The 26,133-nt window shown below is 50.5% G+C and overlaps 1 protein-coding gene across 5 annotated transcripts in view; it reads left to right on the forward strand.

Moving 5' to 3' along the window:
• Positions 1–26,133, forward strand: part of ADAM33 (ADAM metallopeptidase domain 33) — a 90,759-nt gene that overhangs the window by 41,694 nt on the left and 22,932 nt on the right. For 2 of the 5 annotated variants that reach the window (XM_053257791.1, XM_053257794.1), the window contains exons 4-13: positions 3,066–3,144; positions 6,061–6,137; positions 13,961–14,150; positions 14,859–14,924; positions 16,946–17,017; positions 17,815–17,981; positions 18,791–18,875; positions 21,286–21,428; positions 23,251–23,428; positions 25,378–25,467. In XM_053257791.1, the coding sequence (XP_053113766.1) occupies positions 3,066–3,144; positions 6,061–6,137; positions 13,961–14,150; positions 14,859–14,924; positions 16,946–17,017; positions 17,815–17,981; positions 18,791–18,875; positions 21,286–21,428; positions 23,251–23,428; positions 25,378–25,467 (1,147 nt within the window). Of the gene's footprint in view, positions 1–3,065; positions 3,145–6,060; positions 6,138–13,960; positions 14,151–14,858; positions 14,925–16,945; positions 17,018–17,814; positions 17,982–18,790; positions 18,876–21,285; positions 21,429–23,250; positions 23,429–25,377; positions 25,468–26,133 lie in introns of those variants that run through there. The other 3 variants (XM_053257792.1, XM_053257795.1, XM_053257793.1) reach the window with 3 other exon arrangements.

Consider the following 26,133-nt stretch of genomic DNA (forward strand, 5'->3'; position numbering starts at 1 on the left):
GCCAAGTTTTTCCTTTTTGAGAATTCTCAGTGAAGTCATACATATTTTAGACTTAAAATAACAGAAGCTGCCTTGGGGCCAGTACACAGCATGAGCAGATTTGCGTGATAAAGGTTTTCCTAGACTGTACCACTTTGGGGTTGCAGATGTGGGAGGAAGGAATTGCTTGAATGCTTCCCCCTACATCCCTTCAGCACATAGGAAATTAGCATCTCAGGGAAATGGCTGTAGTTTAGCTTTCTCCTGTACATGCTAATTTTCTATGTGCAGGGTTTTTTGGGGTGGGTGTGGTGGTGGGAGGCATTCAGGCATGCCACTCTTTCCCCTTCCGATAGCTCTGTTGCAGCATGGTACAGTCCAGGGAAAGCTATACCACATACTTCTACAAACTGGCTCTTACAACCATCCAACAAATCATCCACCTAACCCAGGCATCCCCAAACTGCGGCCCTCCAGATGTTGCTGAACTACAACTCCCAGCATCCCTAGACACAATTTTTTGTGGCTGGGTATGCTGGAAGTTGTAGTTCAGCAACATCTGGAGGGCCGCAGTTTGGGGATGCCTGACCTAACCCAATACATGCCTGCTCTGGCTGCTAGTGGCCCTCCAGGGTCTCAGGCAGGTGGGGGACATGAGGGTTTTCATGGCTTCTTCATCCCTCCTCTTCTCCCCTCTCCCCAGGGCAGAATCATGCAAAATATGCCAATACTGCCAGTTTTCCTCCATTGGCATACATTCTACAGGCCACATAGCTCAGCATTCATTGGATCAGAGTTTTACATTTTTACTGTATTTTTTAGCACTGCGTGTGCAGTCCAGCTCTGCTGAGGACCAGGCTGGATGTCGAGTGTTTGCTTTCTTGAACCCTGCAGCGGTTTGCCATCTGTGTCTCCAGACAGATGGGCACGAAGAGTTAATCCCAGTGGTGGCTGCAGAGAGTCAAGACGCTGTGATTCATGCTGAATGCACGCCTTCTAATCCTGACCCCTGGAAAAGCAGCCTGGAGAACGCCAGAGAGGATCTTTGCCGGCTGCTACTCCGGTGGTAGCAGCCCTGCGCCTCTCCATTTAAGGCAGTCCTCTGACGGGCCCACTTGGCTGTTTTGTTTTCCTGGGGCGTTTCTCCTCTCTCCGAGGCTCTGTCTCGGGAGCACTGAGCGCCTTCCTTGTTTATGGAGGCCTCCGCTCGGATTTCTGCACAATCTGGTTGGGGCACAAACTTGAAATTTGGGGAGGAGAGGGTTTCTGGGTCAAAGCAAGGTGGTGCAGAGTAGGAGCAGAAATACACGTGGTCTGCACTTGAGTGGTGGCAATCGCTGGAAGAGTCCCACTCTGTTTGGCTAGACTCTTGCCTGTGCTTTTATGGAAGCAAATGTGCAACTGGTCCATTGTTGATTAGTGTCATCACACTGCACTGCGCTTAGCAGAGTAACAGGCAAAAACAACTCCTCGCCCTGATGAGCTTACAGTGAGGCAGCAGACTAGGGAGGCAAAGCTCGAGCCAGTGTGATGTTAAGGGCCAAAATGTCAAACTGAGACATGTTATGAAAAACACTCTGGGTGCCCTGTTGTCATCTCTCAACCTAACCTACCTCTCAGGGTTGTTGTGAGGATAAAATTGGGGTAAGGGGAGTCAATGCATGCCCGCCTGGGCTCCTTGGAGAAAGCTCGTGACAGAGGAAAAAATGTATCTGATGAACTGACGATGATGAGTAAAGTAAAGGTAGAGTGTGCCGTCAAGTCGATTTTGACTCCTGCCGCCCACAGAGCCCGGTGGTTTTTCTTTGGTAGAATACAGGAGGGGTTGACCATTGCCTCCTCCCACACAGTATGAGGGGATGCCTTTCAGCAGCTTCCTGGCTCTCTGCTGCCCGATATCGGTGTTTCCTATAGTCTGGGAAACATACCAGCGCGGATTTGAACCGGCAGCCTCTGGCTTGCTAGGCAAGAAGAATATGCATTTCAGTTCAGTTCTGCACATACCCCCTAAGTCGGGGTTCTCAGCCTGGGGTCCCCAGATGTGGCTGGACTGCCACGCCCCCCCCATGAGCCGCAGTGGCCAGGCCATTTTGCCTGGCCAGAAGTGGTGGGGACTGCAGTCCAAGCAACATCTGGGCACCTGGACTTAAGCGTCAAACTGACGTGGCATTGAAGCTCGGGTTGGAATTCCCAGTATCATGTAATTAATTAATTAATTCAAATGTTCTTATATACCGCCTCCTCCAAAGACTCTAGCTGGTGAACAACAACAATACCGATACCAATAATAATTATTGTTAGGCAAATGTCTGGCGAAACAGGTGGGTCTGAAGATGGGACTTTAAAGCAGCCAGGGAGGGGGAGGCACGAATCTGGGCTGGGGCAGCCACAGAAAAGGCCCTCCTCCATTTTCTCTATGGATATGCAACCATGAGGGATATTTGGATTGGGGCCGTGGTATGGGGGAGGGGGCGAGCCTACCTTGCCCTCCATTGTAGCCCCAACGTGCTGCTATGAGCTATGGCGCATAGGAAGGTGCTTTCTACTGAGTCAGACATTTGGCCTATCTAGCTCGGGATTGTCTACACAGACTGGCAGCAGCTCTTCAGGGTTGCAGGCAGGAGTCTCTCTCAGCCCTATCTTGGAGATGCTGCCAGGGAGGGAACTTGGAAGCTTCTGCATGCAACCAGTTTGGGTGCCCGTAAGGTTTCTCCTCCATAGATGGTAGCAGCTGGTGTGGTTGTATAATTTGGGTAAAGATCACAGCATGGGCGGAAAAATGATCACTTCTCCCTAAGCGCTACGGCCCTGACCCAAATCCTGCTGCCCCCACAGCTGATTTTGCAGGGGAAAAGGTTAGCTTGGGAGCTCAGCTCCATTGATGGGATTCCAAAATAATTTGTTATTTGTCTGTTTGTGACTGGCCTTCATATGCCTTAGGCCCACAGAACCTTCTGCTGGTGGGCTGCTCAGATGGGCCTCTGAGTCCATTTCATGGCGCAGTGATCAAAACGGAACCTTAATCCTGCGCCTTTCTTCTAACCACTGCTCTCTTCCCTCCCCCCACCCGCTTTCTCTTTTCCCAGCAGGCTGCTGTCACCAGATTACACGGAGACGCATTATACCAAGGACGGGCAGGTAGTGACTCTGTCGCCCAACCACACTGTAAGTCAGAAGCAGGAGTCTGTGGAAGTGGTGCCTTTGGTGGGGTCTGTGGGGAACCTTCTAGCGCCCCACATCTCATGGATCATCAGAGTTGCCGGGGCTTTGCGTGCAGGATCTTGCAATCGCTGTACAATTTGGCAGTCAGAGAAAAGCTGAACTTGCTTTTTTTTAATGGTGAAAACAGATGCAATGTACTTAAGCAGGAGTTCTTGCTTTGCTTTGCAACTTGCTTTGCCCATTCACATATTTGCAAGTTGAATGCTCAATCAGCTATCTTCTTCCTTCTCTGCTGTTTCAGTTGGGCTTTTTGCCTTTATAGATAGATTTAAAAGTGACCTATATACATTTATGTACACATATGGTCATTTTTTGTGTTACCCCAAGACATATTCCTTTTAAAAAAAATGTTGCAACTCTGCTTTGGGAATTTTAAAAAGTGAAACATGTTGGTGATGTTGTGGGTACTGGCCAGTAGGCCCTTACTGACACACTGTAAAATTTAACCTGACACACTGTAAAACTGCAGATTGGTCTTAGATTTTTCACAATTTTCTCCAGCATAGAAAAAATGGCCCTGTGTGTGTTCATGGCAGTGAAGGTGATTTCAAGCTAGCTTGACCATACTTGAAACATTTGTCTGTTTTCACCCTCAAGTTTCTTCTTGTGGTTGCAAAGAAAATATCAGAAACATGCTGGCAGTTTGGCTCAGAAATGTAGTGGTTGGGAGGGGTATGGGGGAAATCCAGGGAACAGGAGGGTCTAAGGACTGTGTAAGGAAATCCAAAGGTAAGACAAATGTGGAGATTGCCTTGGGATGACCACCAGTCATATAAATGGGTCATAATTTGTCAGAATCATCTACATGGATTAGTTAGTCTAGGAGTACCCAGCCTTGCGTCCCCAAATGCTGCTGGACTACAACTCTCATTATCCCCAGCCACAGTGACCTTGGCCATTGTGGCTGGGGATGATGGGAGTTGTAGTTCAACAACATCTTGGGTCCCAAAGTTGGGAACCCTTGAGTAAGCTCTTAATTCTTATCATCATCATCATCATCATCATCATCATCATCATCATAGGAGAGCGGGTCTTGTGGTAGCAAGCATGACTTGTCCCCTTAGCTAAGCAGGGTCCGCCCTGGTTGCATATGAAAGGGAGACTAGAAGTGTGAGCACTGGAAGATATTCCCCTCAGGGGATGGAGCCACTCTAGGAAGAGCAGAAGGTTCCATGTTTGCTCCCTGGCAGCATCTCGAAGATAGGACTGAGAGAGATTTCTGCCTGCAACCTTGGAGAAGCCGCTGCCAGCCTGTGAAGACAATACTGAGCTAGATGGACCAATAGTCTGACTCAGTATATGGCAGCTTCCTATGTTCCTGTGTTATCATCGTCGTCGTCATCATCATCAACATCAATTTCCATCAGAATGCACTATACTTTGTAGTACACAGAACCACATAAAAAAGGACTGGGCCCCTGATCCAAGGAGTGGTCTAGATTTCGAAGGGATGGAAGGGGAGGGAGAGCCAAGGGTAAGAAGGGGTGAACCTCCCTGTTCAGAGGCAGTATACCACAGCATACTAGTTTCTAGAAAGCAGCAGCAAGAGAGAGCTGCTGTCCACACAACTGAATTTTGTTGTTCCCGAGGCATCAGGTTGTCCACTGTAGGATGAGGATGCTGTTCTAGATGGACTCATCTTGGTCTCACCTGGCAGGACTTTTAAAATGTTCTTATATTTTTGAAAAAAGTCTATCAGCTGCTCTTAGCCATGGTAGCCAAACTGAGCTTCAGTGTATGGAGGCAGTCTACCTGTGGCCTTCATGTCCTGCTCATTAGCTTCCCAGCAGCGGCAGCAGCTATTTAGTTGCTGTGGGAAGGAAGATGCTAGACTAGATGGGCCTTTGGGCTGACCCAGCGGGGTTCTGAACAGATGCACTGACATGTCTTGAAGATGGTTTCAGTTGGGCATTACGGGGATATGCCCAAGGCTCTCTGGGAAAGATGGCGCTTTGCCAGCCAAGGAAGGGGAGCGGCAGGACCTGAGAAGGGACAGCACATCTCTCCCATTGCTTTGCTTTGGGGAAATTCTCCGGGTGGCAAGGATCCTATTGGTCTGTCCTGGGAGAGCTGGTCTGGTGGTAGCAAGCATGACTTGTCCCTTTTGCTAAGAAGGGTCTGCCCTGGTCTGCATTTGAATGGGACACCGTATGTGTGAGCACTGTAAGATATTCCCCCTTTGGCTGCTCTGGGAAGAGCACCGTCATGCTTGCGTGTAGAAAGTTCCCTCCCTGGCAGCATCTCCAAGACAGGGCTGAGAGAGACACCTGCCTGCAACCTGGAGAAGCCGCTGCCAGTCTGGGTAGACAATACAGAGCTCGACCGACCAAGGGTCTGACTGGGTAGAAGGCAGCTTCCAATGTTCTTATGCTATGTACTTGAAAACAGCATGCCTCCTGAAAATGGAAAAAAGATGGGCACTCTTGCCCCCCTTTCCCCTTTGAATCCCTCACCCCCCAATTTGGCCCAAAGTTCTCAGTGGGGAACTTTTAGCCCAGCTGCAGTTGTGCGATGCTATTAAACCAAAGCTACACAACTTCGGCCGGCCAGCTGTTTTTGGACTACATCTCCTATCATCCCCAGGCACAGTGCTTAATAGTCAAGGATAATGGGAATTGTCATTCAACATCTGCAAGAGGGCCAGAGTTGTGCACCCCTCTCCTGAACTCTTAGGAGGGGTTGGGTTAAAATCTGGAATAAATGCAAACGAGGGATGAGCTTTGTTGAGTTCCTTGTCAGGAATAGTTCTCCTTCAGAGGACCTGATTCTCTTTGCCACCCGCACGCAAGTTCTGCCCAGTTTATACACACAAAACGAACAGTCTTGCCAATCGTTCTGATGAGTTGCCTCTTCTTCCAGGAACACTGTTACTACCACGGCCACGTCCGAGGGTACAAGGGCTCCTGGGTGGTGCTAAGTGCTTGCTCCGGAATCAGGTGAGGAAGGCGATTGGGAGAGCAGGGGCTCAAAGGCAGTTGCTTGCCCTCTGAAGAATGTATACAATGCCTAAGTTCTAGCCACTTTCTGCTCAAAGTGGGTAGAGAACCATTTTTCTCCCTCTCCTGCAACACATGGGCTCATCCCGTGGAATTCAGGATTGACAAAAGGAAGCACTTCTTCATGGGAACATATGGGTAATCTGTGGAATTCTCTGCCACTGGACATGGTGACCATTGCCATGGAATTGTTGTGGAATTCACTGCCACTGGACATGGTGACATCCACTGGTTTAGGGTCACATGGCATGCTACTTTGGAGTTCTGTGGCTGGCATTCCCGCCGTAACTTTGTTCTTGTAAAATCAACCCCTGTGGGGTTGCTTTGGGTTGGGATTTCAGCAGAGGCATGGGGTGCCCAGCCCTTTCCCCCACCAAAGGACTCTCTGACCCAGAACACACAAAATTCTGCTCTTTCTCTTCTGTGAGTGATAACAGCTTCGAATTGAGGGGCAATTTAAGTCAAGGGATCCATGCATGGGGACAAGATTGGGCACCCCCAGCGCCATGACCCCAGTCCAAAGCAGGGACCCTCATGGCTGCTTTACGAAAAGAAAATTAGGTGACTCCACTGTAATGTATAGTTTGGTCTTTGGGTCAGTTTAAAAAGATATTTCGTGCATGAATGGAGGATGGGTGGATCAATAGGTGTTGAAAGAAGAGCCCCGTCATCTCTGGCAGTAGGGGTGTGCACAAAACCGGTTTGCCTGGTTCAGCTCGAGTCCGGATCGGGCACAAACTGGACACCAACTGGAAGGGTCCAATGCTACTGAATATGAATTGGGATATGAAGTTTGGTTTAACCCAATTGGTAGTACTTCCCCCTCAAACATCCCCAAATTTGGAAATTTTTCATCCCTGGATTTGTAACTTGAAATCCAGTGCTGGGGCTGTGTGAGCCAGAATGCAGCAACCACCCAGAATAAGTCTAAGCCAGGGTTTGGTGAACCCGAAGCTCTCCAGCTGTTGTTGGACTACCACTCCCATCACCCCCAGCTGCAGTGGCTGGGATGATGGGAGTTGTAGTCCCACAGCTGGAGAGCCTTGGGTTCACCAGTCCCTGCTCGTAGCTGTGTAAAGTCAGGGCTCATGTGCTAAAATTTAACCTTCCCAGCAGCTTAGGTAGGTCTAACTGCAATCTTCTCTCGATAACATTCCAAAGACTTTCACGGAACATTCAAGGGCATGTTATCTATTTATTACCTTTGTAACCCACCCCTCCTCTGAGCAGCTCAGGATGGCAAACATAATCCCCCCCTCAACCCTTTTTATAAATACTCATGGCACTGTTGGGAAAGAAGTTTGGCTCTTTGCAACAGAGAGTGCCTTGGGTGAGCAGATCTCCGGCGGGAAAATTTCATTGGGGGGCAGGTGGGAATGGATACGCCCTCTTGCCACCTTTTATGGTCCCAATCCAGAGCCCCCACCACTGCTTTTGTATTTTAGAAGAGAAAGTTGCCAGTTTTAATAATAATAAATATTTTAATAAAAATAAACTTTCTTTGTCACCCGCTAGGTTTAAGCCTGTTGCTTAGTGGTGCATTCTACACAACGTGCACTTACCGGCCCAAGATCACCCAGTAAGCTTCAGGGCTGGGTGGGGATTCGAACCTGGGTCTCCTGTTGCTAATGTAACTCGGGGGGGTCTCAAACGGTGCCCCCCCAGCTGTTGTTGGACTACAACATCATCCCCAGTCACAATGGCCAGTAGTCAGGGATGATGGGAGTTGTAGGCCAACATCGGCAGCAGGAGGAGGGCCACAGATTGAGACCCCTGCCCCACCCACCATGCCCGCTGGCTTTGCAAACTGAGATCCAGTCACCGTGCTGCATCCTCAGTGCGGGTTTCCCAGAACCCACCATGTGTTCTCCCTTGCCTGCCCGGGTTCTTCTTTGGCCAGCCCTGTTGTTTGGGCTGGAGATCCATTTCATTGCCCTGTTCTAATGGGCCAAATCCTATGCACCCTTTCAAACTTGCCCCCCCGCCCCACCTCGCCATCTGTGGCAATTGCCTCCCCCTTTCTTATTTTGTCCCGCAGCCCCCCTTGCTCCCCTTCCATCTACTGCTTCCCTGGCAAAATATCCGCGGCCGGAATGTGCCTGTCCGGTTCTGAGCGGCCGCAGCTGCAAGCCTGGATCAGCCAGCCATGTTCTGCTCGCGGCTGCTTTGCCAGGGCTGGTGGGCAGGGGTTGCTGGTGGAGAGAGGAGGGGGGAGAGGGAGGGGAGGGAGGGCCCAGCAACCACCGCATGCTGACCGCCCTGCCATCTCAGAGGCCCGGCTCTGTCATCGCAGGAGTCAAAATAGCCCTGGCAGCCTCCATCTGTATGAGCCACATCTTGAGGAACTCCAGTCAGTGAGGTCATCTTTCAGCTATGCACACACACACACACACACACACACACACACACACACACACACACAATCATTTTTGGCCCAGGATATTAACGGACGCACAAATGAGTTGTGCAGCTGGAAAACTGCCTTTGCCTCCTCCTCGGGGAGTCTTGCCCGAAGCCGTGAGTCTGAGAGAGGGCCATGAAGAAGACTCTTGTGGCTGTCGTGTCTTGAATCCCCCTACGGCAGGGCTGCTCAACCGTGAGTCCCCAGATATTGTTGGGACTACGATCCCCATTGCTCTCAGGGTTGGAGCGATGAGGCCATTGTGGCTGGGAGCGATGGGCTTTGTAGTCCCAACAACATCGGGGGACTCAAGGAATTTCCCTTTCTGCTTCCTTCCTTTGGTGCAGTAGCTCTTCCTTTCCCAACTATGATGCTGCCCCCGCCCCCGGGCACGTAGCTCACCCCCTAACCCTGTTGCTGGACCCCTGTGGTTATTTGAAAGAAAGAGCTTGGGGCATAATGCTGAGCCCTCCCTTCCACAGAGTGTGCCCTCTCAAAATTCATCTTGCCCCCTCCACTGCGTTTCTGTTTCTGATGCTGCCAGTGATGATGGCTCTTCTTCTTGTGAAAGCTCTGAACAGATGCTTCCCTGACTCCATCCAGACCTAGAGCTGACTGTCTGATCCTGGGACGTTTGCATGATGGAGCTCTGAGGCTGACCACATCTCACCAAAATATGAGACAAACTCCCTCCCTCCCAGCGCCCCACCTCTAACCAGCAGAGCGGTGAATCCCAGGGTGAAGCCCCAGGAGAACCCACCAATGCATACAGAGAGTCCATCCCCTCGGTGTCATGTGGGAAGCCAGAACAATGCAGTTAGAAATTAAGGCCACATTGTGGGAGGAGAGCTGGTCTTGTGGGAGCAAGCACAACTTGTCCCCTTTGCTAAGCAGGCTCCACCCTGGTTGGCATTTGGATGGGAGACTACATGTGTGAGCACTGGAAGATATTCTCCTTAGGGGGGATGGGGCTGCAGAGTGTCTGCATGCTTGCATGCAGAAGGTTCCACATTCCCTCCCTGGCATTTCCAAGATAGGGCTGAGAGAGATTCCTGCTTGCAGCCTTGGAGAAGCCGCAGCCAGTCTGGGTAGACAATACTGAGCTAGAAGGACCAATGCCCTGACTCAGTAGAAGGCAGCTTCCCATGTTTCTATTGTTGGAACATAGGAACATAGGGAACTGCCATATACTGAGTCAGACCATTGGTCTATCTAGCTCAGTATTGTCTTCACAGACTGGCAGCGGCTTCTCCAAGGTTGCAGGCAGGAATCTCTCTCAGCCCTCTCTTGGAGATGCTGCCAGGGAGGGAATGTGGAACCTTCTGCTCTTCCCAGAGTGGCTTCATCCCCTGAGGGGAATATCTTGCAGTTCTCACACATCAGGTCTCCCATTCAGATGCAACCAGGGCAGATCCTGCTTAGCTATGGGGACAAGTCATGCTGGCTACCACCAGACCAGCTCTCCTCTCCTTGGGTTGTGCAGGCGGACTCATTGGTTGTTTCCTTTTTATCTCCCCTGTCCTCCAAGTGCTCAGGTTGGCATGCACGGCTCTGCCTTCCTTTTGTCTTCACAACAACCCCGGGGGCAAGTTAGGCTGAGACTGGTGACTGACCTGGGGAACTTCATGGCTGAGTGGAGAGTAGAATCCAGGCCTCTCCAGCCCAAGCCCCATTGCCCAGTGGCCAACGAGAGGCCCTGCTCCATTCCTTCCTGCTGCAAATGCTTTGCATGCAGAATGTCCCTGGTCCAAACCCCAGCAGCTCCAGGTACAAAATGGCAGAGCCTGAGTAGTCCCTCGAGATCTGCTGCCAGTTGCAGTGCACAGCACTGGGCAGGATGGACCCTGGATCTTAGGGAGAGGAGAGCTGGTCTTGTGGAAGCAAGCTTGAAGTGCCTCCTTTGCTAAGCAGCCCTCCCACCGGTTTGCATTTGAATGGGAGACTACCTGTGTGAGCAGGTAGATATTCCCCTTAGGGGACAGTGGGGCCGCTCTAGGAAGAACACCTGCCTGCTTGCATGCAGAAGGTTCCAAGTTCCCTGCCTGGCAGCATCTCCAAGATAGGGATGAGAGAGACTCTTGTCTGTAACCTTATAGAAGCCGCTGCCAGTCTGTGAAGACAACACTGAGCTAGATGGACCAAGGGTCTGACTCAGAAAGCCACCACATCCTATGTTCCTATGAGCAAGCAGCTGTATGTCTGTATCCATCCCACGCCTTTCCAGGTTTCAGGGGAAGGGGTTGTGGTTGCCCATCGAGCTGGGAGAACATTCCCGGAGTGGCTGCCGGGTGAGTCAGGGCACGTCTCATGCTCCGATAACGTTGTTGGCTTGAAGATCCGAGGCTTGCTCTGATCCTTTCGGGTGAAGGCGTGGAGTGCGATGGCCAGCTCAACTGGGATGGGCTGCATAGCTGTTCTGGGCGGCTGTGTGCCGGTTGCTTTCAGAAGCTTCCATGCAGTCTTGGCACTCCAAGTGTTCCCGGTATTGTGGTTGTGGGCTTCAGCCCCAAGCCAAGTGTAGGAAGAACAAGGGCGAGGTGGGGAGATCTGGACTCTGGGACTCCATCTGACACCTCCTCAGCAGTGGTTAATCCGGGATCCGTGGATCCCCAGATGTTGCTGGATCATAGCTCTCATTATCTCCAGCTGCAGTGGCTTGCTGGTGTGACTGGGGATGATGGGAGTTGTAGTCCAGCAACATCTGGGGACCCACAGTGGGGGACCCCTGGGTTAAGAGAACGAGCCCTCGTTAAATTCCAACACCTCAGCACAGAATCACTGGGGAGCCCTTGGCAAGCTTTGATTGCTGGACACGGGTCTCTTTTTCCCAGAGACTTTTCTGTGATGCAGCTTCCTGTGGTGTATGCCGCTGGGTCAGAGGACTCTGCTGGATTAGACCAAAGGCCTAGCATTGTGCTGCTTCCAACTGTGGCCAGCCAAATGCCTTTGGGGACCCCATCAGCTGCTGGACACAAGCAGAGTAGCCCGCCCCTGCTGTTACTCCCCAGCAGCTGATGTGTAGTGGTATACTGCCTTTGAACATGGAGGTTCCACATAGCCACTAGGGCTGCTGGATCCTGCTAGACCTCTCTTCCTCCTCCATGAATTTGCCTAAGCCCCTTTTAAAGCCATCCAAGTGAGTGGCCATCACCACATACCGTGGTGGAGCTTTCCATAGATTTATTACTCACTGTGTGAAAAAGTACTTCCTTCTGTTGGTCCTAAATTTCCTGGCCTTTAATTTCTTGGGATGACCCCTGGTTCTAGAGTTGTGAGAGAGGGTGGGTGGGAATTCTCTCTGTCCACTCTTTCTACTCCATGCATAGTTTATTACACCTCTATCATATCTCCCCGTAGTCGCCTCGTTTTCAAAAGAAAAAAAACCCCTAGATGCTGTAGCCTTGCCTCATAAGGAAGGTGCTCCAGGCCCCTGACCATCTTGGTTGCCCTCTTCTGCACCTTTCCCAGGTCTACAATGTCCTTTTTTAGGTGTGGTGACCAGAACTATATGCAGCAGTACTCCGAATGTGGCTGCACCATAGTTTTGCATAAAGGCAGGATAATATTAGCAGACTTATTTTCAATCCCCTTCTTAATGATCCCTAGCATGGAATTAGCCTTTTTCACAGCTGCCACACATTGACTCAACCCCAAGATCTCTCTCCTGGTCAGTCTGTGACAGCTCAGATTCCATCAGCATATATGTGAAGTTGGGTTTTTTGCCCCAATATGCATCACTTTACACTTGCTTACACTGAACCGCATTTGCCATTTTGTTGCCCATTCACCCAGTTTGGAGAGATTCTTTTGGAGCTCCTCATAATTTGTTTTAGATTTCACTACCCTGAATAGTTTAGTGTCATCTGCAAATTTGGTTACTTCAGTGGTTACCCCTGCTTGTAGATCATTTTTGAATAAATTAAAAAGCACCGGTCCCAGTACAGATCCCTGGGGGACCCCACTTCTTACTTCCCTCCATTGTGAAAACTCTCCATTTATTCTTACCCTCTGTTTCCTGTCCTTCAACCAGTTACCAATCCACACATGAACCTGTCCCCATATCCCATGACTGCTAAGTTTACTCAAGAGCCTTTGGTGGGGAACTTTGTCAAAAGCTTTTTGGAAGTATACTATGTCAACTGGATCACCATTATCCACATGCCTGTTGACACTCTCAAAAGAACTGCAAAAGGTTAGTGAGGCAAGACGTTCCCTTGCAGAAGCCACGCTGGTTCTCCTTCAGCATGGCCTGTTCTTCTATATGTTTAACAATTTTGTCCTTAAGTATGATTTTCATCAATTTGCCTGGCACCAAAATTAAGCCAATTGGCCTGTAATTTCCCAGATCCCCCCTAGATCCCTTTTTGAAAATCAGAGTTACATTAGCTACTTTCCAGTCTTCTGGTACAGAGCCTGATTGTAGGGACAAGTTACATATTTTTGCAAGGAGATCAGCAATTTCAAATTTGGGTTCTTTCAGAACTCTTGGGTGGATGTCATCTGGCCCTGGCGATGTCTTGATTGTTAGTTTTTCAAGACAATTAAGAACGTCCTTTCTCTTCACCTCAAATTGGCCCAGTTCTTCAGCCTCCAAGCCTGAGAAGTTCAATTCCAGAGTGGGTATATGGTCGGTGTCCTCCACCGTGAAGACAGACGCAAAGAACTTATTCAGCTTCTCTGCAATCTCTTTCTCCTCCTTAATACTCCCTTTCACACCCTCGTCATCTAAGGGTCCAACCGCCTCCCTGGCAGGTTTTCTGCTTCTGATATATTTAAAGAAGTTTTTGTTATTCTGCTTGACACTTCTAGTTATGTGTTCCTCAAACTCTCTCTTTGCATCCCTTGTTGTGTCTTTGCATTTCTTTTGCCAGAGTTTATGTTCCTTCCTGGTTTTTTTCCCATTTGGGCAGGACTTCCATTTTCTGAAGGAATTCTTCTTCCCTTTTGTAGCTTCCCCGACTCCACTTGTTAGCCATGCTGGTGACCTCCTGAACCTCCAACTGAGCTTTTATTATTGGGGCTTTGAACAAGTTCCATGCTTTCTGCAGTGATTGGACCCTCCTGACTTTCCCTTCCAGATCCCTTCCCTGCAGGGAAAGTGCTCCAACAATTCCATAATTTTGGTGGCACTTTTCTGCAGACTACCCAGCTCTGTGATACCATAAGTACAGATACACCCTAGTTTCTTCTGCCCCACCCTTGTCCCTGGTGAAACAGGGTTTTGAAGCAGCATGAAAACCTGAGGGACCTGTTTACCAGCATGGACAAGAATGGCGCATTGAATCGTGGAAGGATTACTGGTTCCTAAAGTGCTTTATCAAAAGGGAGTGTTTCTAATTGCACCGTTTTGGTCTTCCATCAGCGGCCTGATCACCCTCAGCCATAATGACAGCTATTACCTGAAACCCCCAGCAAGCCCGGAATCTGACACCCACGTCCTCTACAGAGCAGAGCATCTGCCAATCAAAGGCGGGACCTGTGGGCATGGCGACCACCTGCGAAGCAACCTAGGAGATATTGCTAGGGTCTTCAAGCCAGCTGCACATCAGCGGGTGAGCTTTTTCGTGGGCATTTTAGAACGGAGAACCTGGAGAAAGCTGGGGCTGTGACTCAGTGGCAGAGCATATACTTGCATGCAGAAGGTCTCAGGTTCACTCCCTGCATCTCCAGGTAGAAATGGAGAAGCCCCCCCCCGTCTGAGGCCCTGGAGTGCTGCTGCAAGTCAGTGCTGGCAGCATTGAACTGGATGGATCGATGGTCTGACTCAGTATAAGGCAGCTTCCTAGTTCCCTGTGGATAAGAACCAGTGTGGTGTAGTGGTTACAGTGTCAGACTACAGCCTGAAAGACCTGGGCTAAACTCCGACTCAGCTGTGAAGCTCACTGGTTGAACTTGGGCCATTCAGCCTCTCTCAGCCTAGGCTACCTCACAGGGTTGTTGTGAGGATAAAATGGGAGAAGGGGACCATGCATGCCAGCCTGAGCGCCTTCAAGTGGAGCTTCCCAACCTTGGGTGCCCAGAGGTTGTTGGACTATAACACCCATCAACCCCAGCCACTAGGTTTGGCCATTGTGGATGATGGGATGTTTGTAGTCCAACAACATCTGGGCACCCAAGGCTGAGCACCCTGGCCTCCATAGATGCATATTCTGGCCCTGACTGTTGACTCTGCCTCTGGGAATGGGGAAGACGGGTCACGTTTGGTCCCTCCCTGTGCTGGTTCCTCTCCCCTTGGTGATGCTAAGCGAATTCTCTTGCAGAAAAGGAGGGACGCCTGGAGGACCCTGAAGTACATGGAGCTCTTCATAGTTGCAGACCACACCCTGGTGAGCACCTTGTGGCAGCAAGCAGGAATGGTCCCCTTGGCTAAGCAGCTTCTGCCCTGGTTTGCCTTTGAGTGGGAGACTTCATGTGTGGGCACTGGAAGACCTTCCCCTGACGGGATGGGGAAAAGCGCCTGCCCGCTTGCATGCAGAAAGTCCCAGGTTCCCTCCCTGGCAGCAGCATCTCCAAGAGAGGGCTGAGAGAGACTCCTGCGGGCAACCCTGGAGTAGCTGCTGCCAGTCTGTGTAGACAGCACTGAGCTGGGTGGACCAATAGTCTGACTCAGTAATATGGCAGCTTCTTTTGTTCCTGTGTTTTACTTTCAACCGGTGCGGAGCCCCCTCCAAATGCGCCCGTGTGTGTGACGTCACATGCACGGGGGCGTGGCTCGGGCTCCAGAGCAAACTCCCCGCTCCCACGCCCCGGGGGAACTCTGCTGCCAGTTATTTCAGGCAACTCCAACCGCCCGATAGAGCGTTTCCCCCTTCCTCTCCCTCTCTGGAGGGAGAGAAAGGGGGAAACGTCCCGTCAGGCCGCTGGCGCTGCCTGAAATGAGCTGAGAGCTCGCTTGGGTTCTCGGCAGCCCAGGCCACGCCCCCTTTGCATGTGACGTCACGTGTCGGAGAGGGAGAGGAAGGGGAAGACGTTCTGCTGGGCAGTCGCTGCTGCCTGAAATAACTAGCAGAGAGTTCGCCCGGGCTCTCGGCTGCCTGGATGTGGGAGAGGGGAGTTTGCTCTGGACTCCTCTGGAGCCCGAGCCACGGGCATCAGCGGCCTTTTCCGTTGGCGGCCCGCGTTCTTTGAACTCGTTCGCACAATGGTGGCTGTGCCCCTGGCTTTCACTCAAGGAAGGAAGTTAAAAAAAAAAAATCACACAGACTAGCTACAGGGTGTGGGAGGGTAGGTTTAGATCAAGGCCGCACTACTGGAGGAAAGGGAGATCTAGCCATTTGCCTCTGTACCCATCCTCTGACTCTTAAGGCCAGCATTTCCCTTACTTGCCTGTAAGGGTACCTTCTGCAGCTAAAGAGCACCAGGGGGAGAGGCAATTTGGACTGGGGCTGTGGTGTGGTACAAAGGATTGGAACACACACACCCCCGCCCCCCACAACAGACTCACACATGCCTGGTCTAAATCCCAATTGCCTGCCCCTGCAACTCCCCCTCCAATCTAGGGTAAGAGATGTGTATGGATCCTTGTGAAGACAGAAGTGTGGTAACCTGCCTCTTTACATGGAGGTTCCATTCCTAATCATGACAGCTAAAAAGAACATAATAATTGTCCTGCTGGATGCAGCTAAGCATTCTTCGAGTCCAGCATCCTGTTTTCCATTGTGGCTGACCAGACGCCTCTGTGAAGCCTACAGGCAGGGGATGAAGGCAACAACCTGCCTCTGCTGTTGTCACCCAGCAATTGGCATTCAGAGGTAGACTGCTTTTGATTGTGGAGGTTCTGCATGATAGCTGTTGATACACTTGTCCTCCAGGGATTTGTCTACTTCTCACAGGAAGCAAAGAAGATTTGTGGTCCATTTCAGAGGTCCCCATCCTTGAGTCCCCAGATGTTGTTCGACCACAATTCCTCCGGCTGTTGTGGCTGAGAATGGTTTGAGTTGGAGTCCATGAACATCTGAGGACTCAGAGATGGGGATTCCTGCTCCAATTGATGGCTGCCCACAAGTTAGGCTTGCCTCCCACTAGATTTAGAATTAGGTTTTGCATCTACTTCTGAGAGGGCTTAAGAGTGTTGAACTATAATTCCTGCTGCCAATTTGGGGGATCTGAAAGGTTTGCTTTTGTGATCTAGTTTTGGTCCAAAATGAAGAGGAGTCCTTCTGGATGGTGTGTGTGCGTGTGCATGATGCCTATGTGCGTGCATGCAGGGCACATCATGGTACCAGCAGTTCTTCAAGGAGCACACAACAGTCTAAGTGGTTGTTGCTTCTGAAATACCACTAACTGTGTTTCCTTTCCTGTCTGGTTTTCCTCCCTCTTCGTTCATCTTTCCCTGTTTTTCCTCCAGTTTGTGAACCAGCAGCAAAATTTGGGACTCACAAAGCAGCGGATCCTGGAGATTGCTAATTATGTGGACAAGGTAATCAGCAGGTCTCTTTAGGCCAGGGGCAGGTTAGCAACTAACCGCAACTCTCTGCATTCTGAAAATGCGGGAAAGCCCTCCAGGGCCCTGATAACCTCACACAGGACCTGCCTCAGGGCCCAACTAGACAACTACTGGACTCCCAAATGTCTTTTTCATTCTCATAAAGTACCCCCCCGCCCCAGGGGTGAGTGGGTTCATTTTAGATCGAGGCTGCAGCTTATGGGTGGGGTGGGGTTTTACCCTTTGCCCCTGTGCCAGTTTCTTGACTTAATCCCCGCTGCCTGAAGCTGCTGTAATTGCAGAGGGGGAAACGTACCAGCACTGTCTGCCTATACATTTCCCTCTCCCTGGCTAATAGCAGCTTGCGGGAATGCAATTTAGACCAGAGTCACAGCCCAGAGGGAAAGGAGTTGGCCCCCTTCCCCCATGCTGTGGCCCCCTTCCAGAGATGGCTGTAGTGTTGTGAGAGAGGGAGAGAGATTTCTTTCTCTCCACACCATGCAGGATTTTATAGACTTCCATCATTTTCCCTCTTAGCTGCCAGATGGCGGACTACAACTCCTATAATCCTTTGACCTTCAAGCATTGTGGCTGGGGCTGGTGGAGTTTGTAGTCCTACAGCATCTGGGAACCCAGGGTTCAGAACCCCCCGAGATGCAAGTTTTGGGTGATATAGAAATATTCAAAATGAATGAGTGAGTGAGTGAGTGAATGAATGAATACATACTCTGGGGGAGATGTGTACTTGGTAGGAGTTTTATTTTTCAAAACCCTCCTCCTCTCTTCTCCAGTTCTACAGGTCTCTGAATATCAAAGTGGCCCTGATTGGGCTGGAGGTGTGGACCGATCGGGACCAGTGTCGGGTGGTCAGCGATGCCCATGCCTCCCTTGTGTCCTTCCTGCAGTGGAAGAAATCTCTGAAATCTCGGAAGAAGCACGACAATGCGCAGCTGCTCACGTGAGTCTGTCTTGGAGTCGGCTGCCGTCTGCTCAGGGGTGTCTCCTTTCCTTTCCTGCTGCTCCTTGCTTTTTAGAAGGAAAAAGTGCCGGAAACAGGGCGCTGGGTCTGACTTTGGGCTTTGTTCTGGCGTCTCCAAACTGGCCATATCCGGGTGCATCTGCCCTCCCTCTCTCAGGTAGATCCACTGAAGCTCTCAACAGATCGATGGGCTGAAGTGGCTAAGGAGAGTTCTGCAGCCCTCTTTGCAGGTTACGCTCCATGCACATACGATCTGTGTACAGTGTGCACATGTACAGATCTGTAGGAACATCCAGTTATTGATGCATTATATTCAGCCAGTACAGTAGTACACTCTCTATCTTTGCCCTGCATTTGAGGGGGCCTGCTCCTGGCTTGCTTTTACAATGAACACATGTACAGTCATGCACACAAAAACATGTGCATTTGTACAGACGGCTGTATGCCTGTACAGCACAGATGTCTGAATAGCCATCTGCTAGAATGAGGGACAGATTTAAACCAGCCCTTTTTGCTTTTTCTGTTACCACACTATGGAGAACAAGGACTGCAGACATAGTGTTTGGGACGGGGGAGCACAGAGCCTCCAGATAGTCTTAATAAATATTGCTTGCCCAGTCTTTTGAGGAAAAATTGTTATGTTGCTGGTCTTTACATTATCTTGTGGCAATGAGTTCCACTGTTTCCAGTTAATTTCAACATTCTCAGGCTGCTTAGAATGCTGTTCCGATTATCAGGGGCCCTAAGAATGATCTCTTCTCCCTGTTCTTTCTTGTGTATCCCCACAGCGGTGTGACATTCACAGGGACGACCATTGGCATGGCCCCGCTGGAGGGCATGTGCAGCCCAGAAAACTCTGGTGGTGTAAGCATGGTAAGGAGACGGTTGTTCCCCTGGGATCCCATTCTGTACTCTGTAGCATCACTCAATCACTACTTTCCCCAAACATTTATATCCTGCCCTTTTATCACACTGGTTCATATGTCACGTGGATCCATGATTAAAGGTTGGTTCTGCACAATATCCCCAGACTCAGGGGCGTGCCCTCCCTCTTCCCCTGCTTTCACGAGCATCTACTTCTGATTTAGGTTAGAATACAGGCAAACCCCTCGCGATTTGCGGTATCGATATACTGTACAGCCAGTACAGTATCCACCGTACTGGCTGCAGATACTGCGGTTCTGTGAATCTGCAGTCAGACAATTAGCACCCAACCTTGGCATATGTGTAACAAAAATAGTTCAGGGTGGCTGGATTTTGAGGACCACCCTGGCTACCATTTTGAGGAAAGGAGGCATTTTGTGCATTTAGGACTTTTGGGGGGCATTGCCGGACACCTGGAGACCTACAGAACACAGTACAGCACTTTGTTTACATTATTTCCTCTGTTTTTAGCTGATTTTTGCAGCTTCCAGAAACCTAAATTCCCTCCCACCCCCCACCATCCCATTGTCTCAATGCCTCATTATCTGCAGTTCCGTTATCTGTGGTTGTAGCGGAGAACAGAACCTCCGCAGATAACGGTGTTCACATGTAAACCAGGATTGGTCACAATGTCTGAACCCAACGATCTGGATTTATTCCAACCTCTCTATTCAATACACCACAAGCTGCAACTCTATTTAAGAGAGCGTCTTCTTCTGCATGATCCCCATCATCCACTACGTTCATCAGGGGAGGCTCGTCTGTGGCTACCTTCATGTCGTTTGGTGGCCACCCAGGGACGGGCCTTCTCTGTTGTCGCCCCAAGACTTTGGAACACACTTCCTGTGGGAATAATAGTCTCCCCATCTCTAGTGGCTTTTAAAAGGGGTCTAAAGACTTATCTTTTTACCCAAGCTTTTTAGCTTTTTAACTTTTAACTTTTTAGCTTTTTAACTTTTATTTTTTTAAACTTTTGATTGTTTATTATTTGTTTTAAATTGTTTTTAGTATTTGTTTGTTGTGAACCGCCCTGAGACCTTGGGTTAGCGCGGTATAAAAATGTGCTAAATAAATAAAATAATAAATAAATAATAAACTCGAGTTTGTAGTGAGTTCCAGATTGCAGTTTCTTCCAAGTAATAGCCAGCCACCATCTGCCCATTGGGACGTCACAACCGCTCTTTCTTTATCTAACCTTAATCAGAAGTAGACGGTCGCAAGGCCGGGGAGGGAAGGAGACGCATGTTCTCCTGAGGACATCGTGTGGGGCAGGCTCTAACTGTGGTTCCATAGGATGTCTGAACCAGCTGTTGGAATATGCAAGGTGGCGAGCGATCACATGAAGAGAAAATACAGCAAGCTTACAAATATCCTCACCAAACCGCCCACGTTAAAAGGTGGTCTTAAAAAGAGGACAGGGACCCATAATCGAATGTAAAGCTGCAGCAATAAGATCTCATGTTCAAAAAACAGCACCCGGTAAATGTCTGTTGGGAAAAAAGGTCAAACTGGCTGCAGCTCTAGAACTGAATTCCAGACAAAAATTAAATTCTAGCCACAATTTCTCTATGTCTGCACCTGGAAAACTCTGGAACCTGGACATCTGGGGCAGAATCTGGTAACGCTGGATTCCACAAGCACCCCTGCAAGCCTGTCCAAGCCATGCGGGGTTTGATTCGATTCTCCACACATCTCTGTATCCTGGGGTCCCATCTCAAAACTGAAATGCACAGGAAAAGCCGTGGCGCCTCAGAAATCCATGCTGGCCTTTGGTTTCCGCTTCCAAACACTGTGGCTTTGCTTGTTTATCTGAAATGATAGATTCTGGAGTGGACAGCTGGCCCAGACACATTCCCAGAAACAGGGTCCAGGCATTTTCTGAGGCCAGCCCCCAACTCTTGCCTTAACCTCTCAGAGGGAGAAGAACTGGCCATGTGGGAGTGAGCATGACCCTTTGCTAAGCAGGGACTGCCTTGGTTTGCATTTGGATGAGACTACAAGTGAGCACTGTAAGGTATTTCCCCTTAGGGCAGCTGTTCTCCACCAGTGGCACTCCAGATGTTGATAAACTACAACTCCCATCACCCCCAGCTACAATTTATTGTGGCTGAGGATGATGGGAGTTGTAGTCCAGTAGCAGGTCCCAGGTTCTCTCCCTGGCAGCATCTCCAGAAAGGGCTGGGAGAGACTCCTGCCTGTAACTCTGGAGAGCCGCTGCCCGTCTGGGTAGACCCTGCTGAGCTAGGTGGACCAGTGGTCTCACTCGGTGCAAGATCGCTTCCTCTGTTCCTAGCCTGATGAGGGCTTTCCTTTCCTTTTATTTTATTTTTTTTGCTTCCTTCCCCAAATGCTGTTCCAGGACCATTCGGAGCTGCCCGTTGGTGCTGCTGCCACCATGGCCCATGAGATTGGCCATAACTTTGGAATGAATCACGACGCTGAGGGCTGCTGTGTGGAGGCCAGTGCGTCCCAGGGAGGCTGCGTCATGGCTGCGGCCACAGGGTAAGCCCGGAGCCTGGCTGGGCCCCCAAAGGCCCGAGAGTTCACTGTGAGCACAGAAGCAGCAGCGGAGAGCAGCAGGTGTAGATGTGGCAAACAAGCCGCTCCCATTGCCTGAGCCGATGGAGCTGACGGTCCAAGCGTTGCGTTTTCTAGTCTGGCTGGCCGTGGCTCTCCAGTGTCTCCACGCAAGGAAGCCCTTCCCCAGCCCTGTGAGTGGAGACCATTGAACTTGCGGGGTCTCATTGAACTCCTCCTCTGGTCTCCCCAGATGATGCTGAGCGACAGCTCCCAAAGAGAAACAGGATGGGCTGGGATCTCTATAGCAGTGTTGGTCCACGACTTTCCTAGAAGGTTACAGTTAGCTGGTTACTTTAGAAAGCCGTTTCGAAGGAACAGAGGTTCCTCCACACAGTTTGGCCCCCAAGGGGCCACACTCCATTGCTCATATGCTTTCAGGAAACTTGAGGACTTGGTTACTGGGTTTTTAAAAAGTGGAAGCTGAAGTCCATGGCCCATAGCAAATCCTCCACTTGTGTGATGTAACCGAAGGCTACACCCTTCTCTGACCTTGAGGTCTTCGCAGAGTCCCCTCTCCTTCTAAGGGAAGCAGGCTTCCCGAAATTTCGGCTGAGAAAGGAACTCCCCGAGGAGGACGGGGATGCAGGCGTGGGGCCCCTCTGCCTTCAAACCGGTTCCTCAAGCAGTCCCTTCGCCCCCTACTTGTTCTCCCGGTTTGGAGGGTGAGAATTCGGCTCCCCCCCACCCCACCACACCGCTTCTTTCTCGGCCGCGTAACACAGAGCCCTCTGGGGAAACAGCGGCCGCCCGTAAATTGAAGCCAGCTTCCCCGAGGCTGCCAGGAAGCTGGGATGGAGAGAGCTGTACGGTAGCAAGGAGAAGCTGTGGAAAGGGAGGCACCAGGAAAGGGAGGCCGACCAAGCGAGGGCAGAGTCCAAAGTGAGCCGAAAAGGAGGGCAAAAGAGGAAGATATGGAGGGGGAAAGAGTCTGTGCTGCTGACATCAGCCGCGGGATCAGTTGCGCACAAAACAGCCATGGTTGAGGAGGGAGGGGGAAAGGAAAGTGTTGGGGAGATCGTTCACATTCCAGGGAGTCAGGACCCGGCCGTGCCCTGATGGTGAGGTCTCCTGTGGGGAAGAGGAAGGTCTGGTCCCTGTAGGAACCTCTCCAGCCCCAACCAAGATCCTTCAGCCCTTGAGGAACAATTTGGAGCTTGCCTGCCCCATGGGGTATTGAGGAGCAGGAGCACCACAGGTTGGGAACTCCTGGACTAGGAGACTTCCAACTCTGAAATTTTATGGGGACCCCTGTGCCAAGGCATTCCTGTTAGATGGCCAACCGACCATCATTTGAAACCCTCCAGTGAGGGAAAGCCCACCGGTGCATGGGGCAGACTGTTCCACTGACTAACCATTTTTACAGATATCAGATTTCAAGTTGAAAACATCTCCCTGCCTCCCTGCACCTTTTCCTTACACGCACAGACTTTTTACTATGGTTTGCTTAAAATTAAGTAGGGCTTCAAGGGGCAGATCTAATTGCTTAGGCTGTATACAAATCGACATTTATTTCTCTGTTTTGATCAATGCCCAGCTTCTGCACTCTGGGTTTGTATTTTATATTTGCTCACCCATCACACAGGCAAATATAAAATACAAGCCCAGAGTGCAGAAGCTGGGCATTGATCAAAACAGAGAAATGAAAGTCGATTTGTATACAGCCAGTTGAACCCAGCTGTGAGTCTGAACCCAGCTCTAACGGCCGTCTCTCTGGGGCTTCCCCTCCCTCTCGGTCCTCCCCCAGCCACCCCTTCCCCAAAGTGTTCAGCTCCTGCAGCCGGAGGCAACTGGAGAGCTACTTCCACAAGGGGGGCGGCATGTGCCTCTTCAACATGCCCAACACCAAGGACCTGGTGGTGGGCAAGAAATGCGGCAACGGGTTCCTGGAGGATGGGGAAGAGTGCGACTGTGGGGAGGCGGAGGTAGGTTCCCAGAAGGAGGGCAGCTGTGAGGTGGAGGGCGGGGCCTGGGGGTGGAGGGGCGGGGCCTGGCAGAGGGCGTGGTGGGTGGGTGGGTGGGTGGGAGCCAACTGGCTGGAAGAGGAAAGAGGGGGCCTGATGGCCAAAAGGCAGAGCCAGTCACAAAAGCTCCAGCCAAAGAACATCATTCACACTTTTTGGTATATCATGTATACAATACATATAACATTATATCTAGATATTGTATATAAAATAAAATACATATATAAAATAATATATATTATATTTTATATATAATATCTATATATAATTGTGTGTGTGTGTGTACAGGTGAAACTCGGAAAATTAGAATATCGTGCAAAAGTCCATTAATTTCAGTAATGCAAATTAAAAAGTGAAACTGATATATGAGACAGACGCATTACATGCAAAGCGAGATAAGTCAAGCCTTAATTTGTTATAATTGTGATGATCATGGCGTACAGCTCATGAAAACCCCAAATCCACAATCTCAGAAAATTAGAATATTACATGGAACCAAGAAGACAAGGATTGAAGAATAGAACAATATCGGACCTCTGAAAAGTATAAGCATGCATATGTATTCAGTACTTGGTTTGGGCCCCTTTTGCAGCAATTACTGCCTCAGTGCGGCGTGGCATGGATGCTATCAGCCTGTGGCACTGATGAGGTATTATGGAAGACCAGGATGCTTCATTAGCGGCCTTCAGCAGTTCTGCGTTGTTTGGTCTCATGTCTCTCATCCTTCTCTTGGCAATGCCCCATAGATTCTCTATGGGGTCAGGTCAGGCGGGTTTGCTGCCCAATCAAGCACAGTACACTGTATACTTTTCAGAGGTCTGATATTGTTCTATTCTTCAATCCTTGTCTTCTTGGTTCCATGTAATATTCTAATTTTCTGAGATTGTGGATTTGGGGTTTTCATGAGCTGTACGCCATGATCATCACAATTATAACAAATTAAGGCTTGACTTATCTCGCTTTGCATGTAATGCGTCTGTCTCATATATCAGTTTCACCTTTTAATTAGCATTACTGAAATTAATGGACTTTTGCACGATATTCTAATTTTCCGAGTTTCACCTGTATGTGTTGTGTGTGTGTGTGTGTGTGTGTGTGTATGGATATATATATGGATATGTGTGTGTGTGAATATGTGTGTGTGTATATCCCCCAGCCCTTAGTCAGGGCTTGGGGCCCGAATGCCTCAGAAGGGTGGGGAGGGGGTTCATGCACCCTCTCGCTCCTCCACCAGCCAGGGAGAAGAGAGGGCTGGCTCCTCACGGGGAGACCCAGACCAGTGCCCCACGGGTCTCCACCAGCCTTCCTCATCCCAGGCAAGGGCCTCCCTGAGTCGTTCCGGCATCCCCTCGGACCCTGCCTCCTTCCGCTCCTGCCCCCGCCCTGTTCCCCCAGTCCTCAGCCCGCCTGGTGCCCCACCTGCCCCTCTTCCTGCTCGCTCACACTGCAGCCCCGCCCCTCCCTGCCCTCCTGGAGGCAGGCGTCTCTCCTCCGGGGTGGGGAGGAGCCCACCCAGCTTGTTGCAGCCAGGAAGCCGTGCGTTGGGCCAGCCCCACCCAGCCACACTCTGTCTGTTTGCCGGCTTCCTGGCGCATTCCGACATCAAAGTCGGGCCATCACAGGGATTCTGGGCTGGTGGGGTTGGGCTTGCCGGCGAAACTTCCCCCATTTGGGGAAAGGGGTCATCTGTCCGGCTGCTGCTCCTCCAAGGAGCCCCGAGCAGTGTGCATGGTTATGTTTATCCCCACAACAACCCTGTGAGGTAGGTTTGGCTGAGAGAGAAGTGACTGGCTCAGAGTCACCCAGTGTGAGTTTCCTGGCCGAATGGGGACTTGAGCTCAGGTCTCCCCGGTCAAAGTCCAGCGCTCTAACCACGGTTTCCTCCTCTCTCTCTCTCTCTCTCTCTCCAGGAGTGCACAAATCCTTGCTGCAACCCGCATAACTGCACCCTGAGTGCTGGAGCTGAGTGCGCCCATGGGGAATGTTGCAAGAACTGCAAGGTAGTCCAGTGCCTCTCAGGCAAATGTTGTAGCCCAGGTTTTGCAGAGAGCATCAAGATCAAGCCCTTTGGCTTTTGATGTGTCCCTTCGCTCTGGAGTTGCCGACCTTGGGTCCCTGGGACCTGTTGGACTACAACTCCCATCACCCCCAGTCACAGTGGCCTTGGGGTTGATGGGAGTTGTAGTCCAGCAACATCTGGATACCCAAGGTTGGGAACTCCTGTATTTCCACACAACTTCAATGCATAAAGAGTGGCTTAAACAGATGAAAATCCTCCAGTGCAACCTTTCAATGCCCTCCCTTTTGGCCAGTTCCCCTACCTATGGGGGTCCCAAAAGAAAAAAGATCCAGTCCAGATCTTTGAAGAGGAATGAATTATATATAGAGAAAAGCATCTGAGCCGCCTGATCCTCTTGGGTTGGTAGCTTCATCGCTGCCCCCTGGTTGAACCGGTAGTTGCAAGGCCTCCACCACAGGGTGGCGCTGCAGCAGAGCAGAAGGCAGGACGGCCACTTTCAGCATGTTGCCATGCTGGTGGGTAGGACGCTGCGTCTTGCTGCTGGAGCCCCTTGTTCAGGACCCCGTTCAGGGATGTAGTTGCAAATTCAAAAGTGCAGCCATGTCCATGACAGCCCCCATAGCCCCAACCACCATGGCAGCCACAC

Source organism: Hemicordylus capensis, chromosome 5 (assembly GCF_027244095.1).
Source record: "Hemicordylus capensis ecotype Gifberg chromosome 5, rHemCap1.1.pri, whole genome shotgun sequence".
In the NCBI taxonomy this organism is placed as follows: Eukaryota; Metazoa; Chordata; class Lepidosauria; order Squamata; family Cordylidae; genus Hemicordylus; species Hemicordylus capensis.